This window comes from Gossypium arboreum, chromosome 10, assembly GCF_025698485.1.
Source record: "Gossypium arboreum isolate Shixiya-1 chromosome 10, ASM2569848v2, whole genome shotgun sequence".
NCBI classification, from domain to species: Eukaryota; Viridiplantae; Streptophyta; class Magnoliopsida; order Malvales; family Malvaceae; genus Gossypium; species Gossypium arboreum.
In genome coordinates this window covers 4796860-4808246 of record NC_069079.1, presented here as the reverse complement: position 1 = coordinate 4808246, position 11387 = coordinate 4796860, and the positions used below count along the sequence as shown (strand labels likewise).

Here is an 11387-nt window from a genome sequence, read left to right as displayed (position 1 = left end):
GCTAAGTACAAAAATCCTCACATGTAAAGGTGAGCGAAATCCGATCCGATTTAAAAAACTCGATAAAATTTTTAAATTTTGAATTAAATAATTCAAGTTATTTGAGTTAATCAAGTTATTTGGATCAACTCGAATAAAAAATTAAATTTTTCGGTTTAACTCTAATATGAATTATACAATTCGAGTTATTTAAAAATCCGAATAAGAAATGGCAAAACTATGCCATTTTAATAAATGTTTACTATATAGTTAAATAATTTTATATCGGTTTATGTAAATGCAACATTGAGTATAAATAATATGATTCGTTAACTCGACTCGACTTAACTCAAAATTCTTTTACTCGATTCGGTTCGATTTAAAAAAAATTTAAATTGAATTCGTTTACTAAAAAAGATTATCAACTCAACTAATTTAAAATTTTTTAATTTAATTCGACTCAACTCGAATATTCCCCCCTACTCACACGCATCAAGCAAGGCCTTCATCAAATTTGAACCATCCTTTTTTGAAACAGTGACAACAAATGGGACGTTTGCTTTGTTATCCCTATCATGGCCTTTACCTTCATCTTATTCATGATGACCATTTTCCATCTTTATGAAGACCATTTTTATTTCAAAGAACTGAAACTAAAAACATGAAACAAAATTAAAAAAGAACACCTTAAATAAGGTCGCAAATTTTCCATTTTTATGAAATAAAATAAAAACTCATCAAATTCAAAAATTCATATTTTTCGCTTAATTTCCCATAAAAAAAAAGGGAAAGGAAAAAAAAAAAGAACACAAATTACACAAAGAAAAGGGGGAGAGACTTGCGACGAGGCTGGGGTCTTGAAAGGACGGAGATCGGATGGTGCATGGAGGAGATCGAAAGATTGAAGTTCCAAAAGTTGTGAAGAGATTTAGTAGCATTTGTGAGGATTTCTTAAAAATATAAAGTGAGATTTAAGAAGGGGATACGAGAAGGAACTGTCCAGTGGCATTATTTAGTTCGAAGGCGACACCGTTGGGGTGGTTCCGGTTGATGGTGGCTGAGAAGATTGAAGAGTACAAAACAACCATCGTGAAAAGAAGAAAGGAAGAAATTACAAAAGTGCCTCTAATCAATTTAGGGTGAGTTTGGATGGGTGGTGCATTTAGCTGCGGTTAGTGTAAAAACAGCGGTGGCGGTAAAATTAGATACTGTAGCGTGAGACAAAAAGTAAGTTAAACGCACCACACCGCAGTCAATCGCCCATCCAAACGAAACCTTTATCAACAGTAGACCAATTGGCTCATGTGCCATATCAGTTAAAAAGTTAACTCTATTAGAATCAATTTGTCTTCATCATGTTGTTTGTTGAAACACCATTTAATTATTAGCTCTATCCTTGGCATATCCATCATCACAATCTCACATGTCAGTGGGTGCTTTACATCAATCTTTCAGCTTTGGTGATTACTTAATTTAGGTTAAGTATGGAGAGATTAGAAATAGCGATAGCGATAAAATTAGTTATGATAATAATGAGATTAAATATTATAGTAAAGACATTAGGAATAATGGTGAAATATATATTTGAATTTAAACGCAATTGTAAAGATAATATAAAAATAAAAATGACCATTAAGAATAATAATAAAATTTATTTTATTTAAAAAATAACTCAAAAAGGTTATTTTTGTAAAACAATTCTCTACCGAATTATATTTACTCTCATTGGAGCAAAAAGCACTAGGCAAAATTAAGGGGTGTGGTGCAATTCAATTACCCCACCACGGTTCATCACAGGTGTAAAAAAAGAGTTACTTCACCGTTTAAATTAAAGGTATAGACACTGTTGATTCCATCTAACTAGGGGTGAAATGGTATCCAAACGAGTCTTATACTATATCAACTATTCAACTTACCCACTATGATTTTCCTCTTCTCTAATTTTCAACTCAGTTCCCTCTGCAAATTGAAATAAGTATGGCCAACAAACAAAGAAAATGAAAAAAAAAATGTTGGAACCTGTTTAGGGTACAGTTGAAGTTTGAATTTTATTAGGTTTAAACTTGAAAATTTAAATATTAGGTGAAATTTTGAACGGAAATAATAAAAATAAAGTAATTATAATTACAAATTTTTTATTATAAATATAAAAAATAAGATTTTTAATAATTAAAAACTATCTATAAAAATTATTGAGGTTGGCGTTGACGATAACGAAGACGAAGACGATAGCATCCAAGTCATTGCCCAATAATAAAATAATATTGGACAGGAAGAATCCCGTCAACTTGCTCATGCACGGAAAGTTGCTGCCATTTTCGTCGGTGAGTGATGAGCTTAAAATAGTAAAGAAAATTTATAGCGGGCCCAAATTGAGCTAAAAGTCAAGGAAAAAATAAAAAAGAATGAAAAAGAAAAGTTAAAATAAACTAGTTGTTAATATAAGTGGTGATAACTGATGATGAGAACCATTTGTGAAAGGGAAAAAGAAAAATAAGGAAGATAATCTTAAGGTTGAGGATGAAGCCACGAGTAACATCTTCTTGGAAAAGCTTGCTCTATTACTTCTTCTTCTTGCTGGTGGTGGTTTTGTTTTCATGCAGTCAATCCATTACTGCCCAGACTAACGCCACCACCGATCCTTCCGAAGGTTTTCTTCTCTCTCTCTCTCTATATATTATAATAAACTACACCATTAATCATTAAATTATGAATAAATTTTATTTTAGTCACTTAATTAAAAAATTATAATTTAACTATCAACATTTTGAAATTATTTTTTGTCACCCTACTATTAAGTAAAATTACTATTTTAGTACTTAATTTTATATTTTTTGTTTAATTTAACTTGAATTATATATACAATAATAAAATTTGAAATTCTCTTTTAAAAGTTACAAAATTCTAAAATAGAATTTAAATAAAAGTAGGAAATAATTTTAAAACCAGATAGAGGGAGAGAACATAAGGGAGAATTGCTTTTAAACTCTCCAAAGTTTCTCTTTGTGTTATCTATATAGAAATATCGAATATCTATTCTCTAAAAACATAAAAAATAAAAATATTGATTTTCTATTTTTTACCTTTTATGTATTCTCTAAAAAACGCAAAAAGTAAAAATATTGATTTTCTATTTTTTTAACTTTTATGTTTCTTGACGTAGTTCTTGTGTCATAAGAAAAGAAAAAAATTCAGAATATAAATTGTTTTTAAAATTAGGGTTTTGAAAAATAATTTAAATGAATTGAAAAATTAAATTGAGCTTAAAAAATTATGATATATTTTATATTTTGGCTAAAAAAGGTATTAAAGTCAATTTCACGAGACTATGTAATATCAATTCTAGATTTTTTAAAGGATATGAAGTTCGATTGAAAATATTATTAATTTGACTTTGAGAAACATTGAGGAAACATGCAATTATTTAACTTTTTTTTAAATTTGTTCTGTTTTTATTTTTCTAGAGTTTTAGTATAGAATTTTAATTTTAAATAAATTTGAGTTTTTTTATAAGTTTTATATAGAATGAAGGTGAAGTTGATAGAAAATATAAAAGTTAATGACTAAAATTATTATTATATTAATTAAAAAATAGGTGATAAAAAAATAATTTTATAAATATTAATGATCAAATTATAACTCTTTTAGTTGAATGACTAAAACGAAAATTTACCCGTAATTTAATAATTATATATTATATGCAGCTAAGCTAGCTTACATAAGTTATTTGGGTTAATTTTCGAAGTACTACTGCAGCTGTTATTCACTAGTTTCCTCGCACTAGGTGGGGTTTAAAAGAAAATATTAAATAATAATTATTTTTTAAAGTTCAATATATTAATTCAGTAATATTAATATAATTATGAAAATTGAATTATGATCATTATGAAGATAAAAGGAAACAAAGTGAAACGTCACCGTATTTTATCCCTTGAAAATAATATTACAAACGACAGATAATTATGGGCATAAAATTATTTATAAATTTATAAATTTAAAATTTTATAAATTTTGTTATAAATTTTGTTTATAAATTTTATGATTTTTACAATTTAAAAGGTTTTAATTAAATTTTTAATTTGTTACTAAGTCTTTTGACCTTTAGTATTATTAGTTTCAAAATTTTAATTTACTTCCAATGAAAGAGAAAGGGTCAAATTGAATAATTGTGTAAAAGTTAAGGGATAAATTTATTATTATATCTTATGTATAAACGCCAAACTTTACGAGAGTTAATTTACCCATTTTTCAATAAAAAACTAAAATACAATTCATAATATAATATAAAGAATTTTGTGGTATTTTTACCGACTTGATACATAGTAATATTCTTATAAAAATACATATAGTTAATATTAATCTCTCAATATTTTTTATCTTTGAATAGTATTTTACTTTAATTTAGTTTGAATGTCATGTATTTTTTTATTAAATACATCCAGTAAATAAACTCCTGAATCCATAACTAAGAAGATTATGCACCTAAGTTTACTCGAACTCACATATTCTTACATTAATAATAATGTGATACCAATTGAACTAAGCCTCAATCCAAAATATGAAATTATTATTAATTTAAAGTAAAAAGTTTTCCTAATTACAGATGTGATGAAATGATAATCACCTAACATGATGATTATTTTATTTTTACCTTTTTCTTTTTCTCTTCAATTAATTGATTGATGAATTGGGTATAGTAAAGGCATTGAACTCAATCTTCCAACAATGGAATGCACAAGCAGTAGCATCATGGAACACCACTGGAGACCCATGCAGTGGAACTGCTCTTACCCAAAGTCTATCGGAATTTGAGGATCCTTCTAATAACCCAGCTATCACATGTGATTGTTCTTTCAACGATAACACAGTTTGCCACATTACTCGGCTGTATGCTTCTTGCTCTCACACACTTCTGGAATATCTTTAAGCCATTATAGTATAACAATTGAAAAAGTTGAAATGGGTACTCTTATTGGTAGTCTAATATTTTAATTTTTTTTCTCAGAAGGGTATTTGGACTAGATAAGCGAGGAGCATTACCAAAGGAACTTTTGGATTTGCCTTATCTGGATTTCTTGTAAGAATAATCTTACTTTTTCCTCTCTATTTTCTCCTTACATTACATCTTCATAAGCTAACATTCATTTTGAAAATTTACCAAATGAATACAAATGGTTGCAATGTGTCTTTTAGTTTGACAGCAACTCATTTGTATTGTTGGGTGATACAGGAAGCTGGATAGGAACTTCTTCTCTGGTCCTTTGCCAGCATTCATTGGAAATATGTCTAGATTGGGTTTACTGTGAGTACTTAACTATGATATGATAAAAAGCATTTCAATTGTTTTATGGTTCAACACCTTCCAATCCACTTTGTTTTTTAGATGACAGACTACATGCTAGAATAATAAATCATTCTATTCCTATTTCTTTGAATTGTTTACTTAATTATTTTACTTTGTATAGATCACTTGCTCATAATAATTTCTCTGGAACTATTCCAAAGGAGTTTGGAAATCTCAAGAAGCTATACCTGCTGTAAGAATTGAAGAAACTCTCACTAAAATCTTTTTATATATCAACATTACAAAGGATAAAACAATCCATTTTTAAGCAAACACTTGTTAAAAGAAATTTTTTATTTGGATCAATATCATGCAGGTCGTTGGGTAATAATGATATCTTTGGAAAATTGCCTCCAGAACTTGGTAATTTAGCTGAGCTTGGAGAGTTGTAAGTTCTAACTTTCTTTAGTTCTTCGTAGGGGATGTACATGATTGTCTTTACAAGTTACCCTTGAAATTATAACAACAATTGGTTTATGAATTTGGCAGATACATTAACAGTTGTGCATTAAGTGGTGAGATCCCCTCAACATTTGCTAAACTTAAAGAACTGCGAACTGTGTAAGAAAGACTTGCCTTTTCTCCCTCATGGTCTTGTCAATTGCCCTTTCTCCCTCATGGACTGAGTGATAAGCTGTGTTGAATTTCAGGTGGGCATCTGATAATGCTTTCACAGGCAAAATACCAGACTTTTTTGGTAACTTGACAAAGCTTACAGCATTGTAATTCATCAAAACATCTTGGTTAATCTTCATTTAAGTTCTCCTTGAATCAGACATCAAGACTTTGCTTAAATTTTTCATCAATATGACTAGCCTTATGTTTATATAGGAGATTTCAAGGGAACTCTTTTGAAGGTCCAATACCATCCAGTTTAGGAAATCTAACCTCATTGACTTCTTTGTAAGTAGAGATATTTTGCTTTTCTGATAGTAATCCTACCACCGAATGACTCTCTCCCTTTGTTTGCATATTCATGCGTGATATATCTACGCATATAGACATGTTTTTTATAATCGTACATCATGTAGGCGAATTGGCGATATATATAACGGGAGTTCTTCTTCTCTTGATTTCATAAGAAATTTAAAGAACTTGACCGACTTGTGAGTTAACCACACTCTTTACTTCTTGCATTCTTATGTTTTCTTTTCTTGGGAAAAAGATGAAATGTTTTTATCTAAATTTGAGGAATTAATATATTTTTTCATTTTCTTATAGGGTTCTAAGAAATGTGTTGCTCACTGGTAATTTGCCATCTTATATCACGGAAATACAATATTTGCAAAAGCTGTAAGTTCCATTTAAAAGTTATCTGCTTCAAAAATCCACGGTATTTGCTTGCTTCATGTTTCAAATTTCTTTCTGTTCCAGGGATTTGAGTTTCAACAACTTAACAGGCCGAATTCCAAGTGTTTTGTTCACTATGAAATCTCTTGAATACTTGTAAGCAACAAAAAAGAAGAAAAAGAAAACCATCCCATCAAGAATTGAAAATATAGCATAAGACTTATGGTTTTCACTTAACATTTTTCGTCTCTTTCATGCTATTGAAATGGTTAGGTTTCTTGGAAATAATGGTCTGTCAGGTTCTATTCCCAGCCAAAAGAGTGAAACTCTTACGACCATGTAAGTCACTATCTCATCAACTTATTCCATATGATGTTAGTTTTAGATGTCCACCATCTGAAAGTTAACCATTGTTAGCTTCTTCCGTTTGGTGAACCATCAAAAAGAAATCACAGTCTGTCAGGTTTCTGAATAATATACTTTCTATGCAGAGATTTATCATACAATTTTCTATCAGGAAACTTGCCTTCTTGGGTAAACTCACGCTTACAGCTGTATGTATCTTAATCCAGGATACTTTACTAACTTACCTTTGCTCTCTAATTTTAACACCACTTTGTAGCTTGTGACCTTTTTAGTGCTCAAATGGACCTTGTTTTCTTATTGTTCATATCGCATTGCAAAATAGGAATCAATTACAAATCAATACCAACGAGATATTGTTTCATGGAATTTTATGTAGGAACCTTGTGGCCAACAACTTTACATTTAACAGTTCAATCAATAGGTGAGTTATCGTCTCGTAGCACTCGATTTTCCCTTCTAAACTTCATTGGAAGAATTCTTTCACCTTTATGAAAATAAAGGCTGGCTTGCTTTATCTCTGCTATGCGATGCATTCTTTTCAAGTTCTAATTAAGAAATTGTTTTGAAATTCCTCAGGCTTTTACCAGGATTAGAATGCCTCCAAAGAAGCTTCCCATGCTTTAGAAATGTTCCACGATGTACTAGCTTAAACTTTTGAACCAGTACCTATTGTCGAAGTCATAATTATAAGATTGAATCAAGACCAAAGCTTAATGCTCTGCTAACATATTTCAACGTCGGCATTGGCAGATGCAAATTTTTCTATCAAGTGTGGTGGACCAGCGATGATAGCTGATGGGATATCATTCGATGTTGATAATAGTACACTTGGCCCAGCAACATTTAATATATCCAGTATACGAAAATGGGCGGTTAGCAATGCAGGCTTGTTTGCAGAAAGGCCAATTCAACAGTATGTGCAAAACTTCGCAGGAACAGTGAGTGGTACCAACACTCCGAAGCTCTATGAGACTTCAAGGCTATCCCCCGGATCACTCAGATACTATGGCCTAGGCCTTGAGAACGGGTCTTATACTGTAAGATTGTTCTTTGCAGAGACTGGTTTCCCGGAGCTTGCCTCACAGTCTTGGAAGAGTCTAGGAAGGCGTGTTTTTGACGTTTATATTCAGGTAATATGTCATTTAATGTAGAAATTCATACCATTCTAAGCTGCATATATCTATAGATAAATATTCATTCCATTTCCTCTATCCGCAGCGTTTTTATGATCACAATCATGTTCCCATAGTTTTACACTTAAACAATACCTAGTGCTACAATATCTTATCAATGCTTCATCAGGGAACCCGACAACTAAGGGATTTTGATATATCAAAGGAGGCTGGGGGTGTTAATAAAGCAATAATTAGGAATTTCACCACTAATGTAACTGGGAACCATCTTGAAATTCACCTGTTTTGGGCTGGTAAAGGGACTACTGGCATACCAACAACCGGTACTTACGGTCCAGCCATTTCAGCTATTAGTGTTGCTCCAAGTAAGACATCTTAAACTTATGAATCCTCATGTTATAAATGTTTCACGTGTCTATCTTTGGTTCTCTATTTCTAATACATCTATTTTGTTCTTGAGATTTCAAACCAAGTGTCAGTGGGTTACCACCGGACAATCCTAAAAAAAAGAAGCACACAGCATTGATTGCTGGTGTTACAATTCCTGTAGTAGCATTGGCTTTGATACTTATATTCTCAATTCTTTATATGAAGAGAGAAAAAGAAGAAGATGATGATGATGATGATGAGGGTAAGAGCACTGGTTTATTATAAAATATTGTATATTCTATGGTTATTCTGAGTCACATGTTGCTAATTGCTTTACTTTACTCTGTAGTGCTTCTTGGAATCAACCCTAGACCAAACACATTTAGTTATTCCGAGTTAAAAGCTGCCACCGAAGACTTTAATCCTTCAAACAAGTTAGGAGAAGGGGGGTTCGGACCTGTGTACAAGGTAAACAGTGTTTATCATTTTTGGCATGTTGACATGCTTGTCATGTAATGATTAAATTACCAAGAGAGGATGATTTATTACAGTGTTACTAAATCCTAGTATGCTTTAGGGTACACTTTCAGATGGGAAAGTTGTAGCTGTAAAACAACTTTCAGTAGCATCAAACCAGGGGAAAGATCAGTTTGTTACTGAGATAGCTACCATATCAGCAGTACAACATCGTTATCTTGTCAAACTATACGGGTGCTGCATCGGAGGAAATAGGCGCCTCCTTGTTTACGAGTATCTTGTGAACAAAAGCCTTGATCATGCACTTTGGGGTACAAGAAAAGTCAAACATAAAATTTTGTGCTTTCCATTTTTTTTTTTTGAATAGCTGTACGAGATTCATTGTACTACTAATGCAGGACAAAAGGACTTGCATCTTGATTGGCCAACTCGCTTCAATATTTGCTTTTTAACTGCAAAAGGGCTAGCTTATCTTCACGAGGAGTCTAGGCCAAAGATTGTTCATAGGGATGTCAAGGCAAGCAATATTTTGCTTGATGCAGAGCTGTGCCCCAAAATATCTGATTTTGGATTGGCAAAGCTTTATGATGACAAGAAAACACATATCACCAGTCGCGCTGCTGGAACAGTGTAAGACCTTTCAACCTCAGTAGCATGTAATTTCTGTTCCCAAATTGCTAGATTTAGTAGTTTTATTAGCAGAAATTAATCACCAGTGCAATGTAATTATCTTGAAGTGGCTATCTGGCACCAGAGTATGCAATGCGCGGTCATCTTACAGAGAAAGTAGATGTTTTTAGCTTTGGTGTTGTTGCTTTGGAGATTATAACTGGTAGACCAAACTCTGACAATAGATTAGAAGATGGTAGAGTTTATCTTCTTAATTGGGTAATCCAAAAGGATAACTTTCCCTTTTGCAATACTATTTATTCAAGCACCTATTAAAATTTAAAGGACTTAATCATTATTAATTTGTTCCTACAAATGTCTCTAGGCATGGACCCTGCACGAAAATAACCAACTCGTGAGCCTCCTTGATCCTACGTTAGCGGAGTTCGACGAAAACGAAGCTCTTCGAGTGATAGGGGTAGCATTTTTATGCACTCAGGCATCACCGTCATTGCGACCGTCCATGTCTCGTGTTATTGCTATGCTTGTAGGAGATACTGAAGTGGGCAACGTTACAACAAAACCAAGTTATTTAACTGACTGCGATTTTAAGGATGTAACAGGGGATTATGAGGATAAAACAGACACCTTCATGGATGAAGAATCTCAAAAGTCCAATGCATCCGATCATAGTAGCAATGGAATCAAGAGTAAGAACAATACTCTTTCAGGGCTAAATGATCAACCAATGCTCTCCCCAGTAAATGTTTCTGGATTCAGGGAGAGCATTGGAGAAGGAAGGTGAGAGTTGTTTGTTCCATGCATGCATGCTATAATGGCATATCAGATTGTCTTAAAAAAACATGGAATAATGAAAAAAGAAAAAGAGGTTATTGGGCAAATTGTCACCATAAGTGAATAATGAAATTTGCCACCAAGCTTTGTTTTGATTGATATTTGTCATTTTGTTTTATAAATTTATCCTTATATTTAAAATTTTAGAATTTGACCGAATCAATTTGGCTGAACTAAAAATCAGCGATCTGATTAGTGATATATAATAAAATATTAGAACAAACAGTTGTGAATGAAAAAAAGAAGAAGAAGATAATAAAATCAATTATTCAATTTGTTTAACCGATTATGAAATCTTTTATAATTTTTAACAATTCTTATGAATTTTATTTTTAATTACAATCGAAAGTCAATCCGCACAATTTTATCATTGATTTAATTTTAAAATATTGTTTACATCTAACTTTGAATTTTGCCACTAATTTTATTTTTAATTAAAATTTACCATTCAATATTGATTCAAAACCAAAAAGTATTTCAAATATTTTATGTTAATAATTAAGAATAAATATATTTATAAAACATTAATAAAATAAATAATTTTTGTTTAGTAAAAAAAACTTGAAAATTTTAAAAATAACAAAAAAAAACTAAATTTAGTTTGTGTAAAGTAAACATTTCGTTAACGAATTTATTATTTTTAAATGTTAAAATAAAATAATTAAAATAATTATTTTAATTCAGTCTTGTTTTCAAATTATTTAAAATTGAATCTCAAAAGGAAATTCAAAATAAAAATTTACTAGTAAAATTCAATCAATCATATATAAACGCAAAATTCAATATTGAATTAAAATTTATGATGAGTTTATCTTAGTATTAAAATATATATTTTATTTATCTACTAGATAATCCCTTTACTTTAGATGAGCTAAAAGAAACAGTTTGGTGTTGTGATAGCTTCAAGGCCCCCGGACCAGACGGATTCAACTTGGGGTTCTTCAAGGCAACGTGGGATCTACTTA

At 31.1% G+C, this 11387-nt stretch overlaps 1 protein-coding gene across 3 annotated transcripts; it reads left to right on the top strand.

The window, feature by feature from the left end:
• Positions 1-2394: 2394 nt before the first annotated feature.
• On the top strand, positions 2395-10581 carry LOC108489035 (probable LRR receptor-like serine/threonine-protein kinase At1g56140). 3 transcript variants are annotated; one of them, XM_053020609.1, is made up of 24 exons: positions 2395-2629; positions 4677-4866; positions 4985-5056; positions 5210-5281; positions 5445-5516; positions 5640-5711; positions 5813-5884; positions 5974-6045; positions 6155-6226; positions 6355-6429; positions 6545-6616; positions 6698-6769; positions 6887-6952; positions 7105-7167; positions 7356-7400; positions 7556-7617; positions 7730-8109; positions 8282-8477; positions 8573-8743; positions 8831-8949; positions 9059-9269; positions 9357-9588; positions 9696-9823; positions 9953-10581. In XM_053020609.1, the coding sequence occupies exons 1-24, from the start codon at positions 2500-2502 to the stop codon at positions 9973-9975; spliced, it is 2739 nt and encodes a 912-aa protein (XP_052876569.1). In that variant the 5' UTR covers positions 2395-2499; the 3' UTR covers positions 9976-10581. The 3 variants fall into 3 exon arrangements, with proteins under 3 accessions (XP_052876569.1, XP_052876570.1, XP_017648755.1); XM_017793266.2 differs by having other exon boundaries at positions 2399-2629; positions 9696-9846; XM_053020610.1 differs by lacking the exon at positions 9696-9823 and having other exon boundaries at positions 2396-2629.
• Positions 10582-11387: the final 806 nt, after the last annotated feature.

Excerpts from the sequence above, each read along its gene's own strand:
- LOC108489035 (XM_017793266.2), top strand. The coding sequence starts at position 2,500 with ATGAAGCCACGAGTAACATCTTCTTGGAAAAGCTTGCTCTATTACTTC. Across the intron at positions 6,046-6,154 it reads TTGACAAAGCTTACAGCATT|GAGATTTCAAGGGAACTCTT; the intron begins GTAATTCATCAA and ends ATGTTTATATAG. Across the intron at positions 6,617-6,697 it reads ATACAATATTTGCAAAAGCT|GGATTTGAGTTTCAACAACT; the intron begins GTAAGTTCCATT and ends TTTCTGTTCCAG.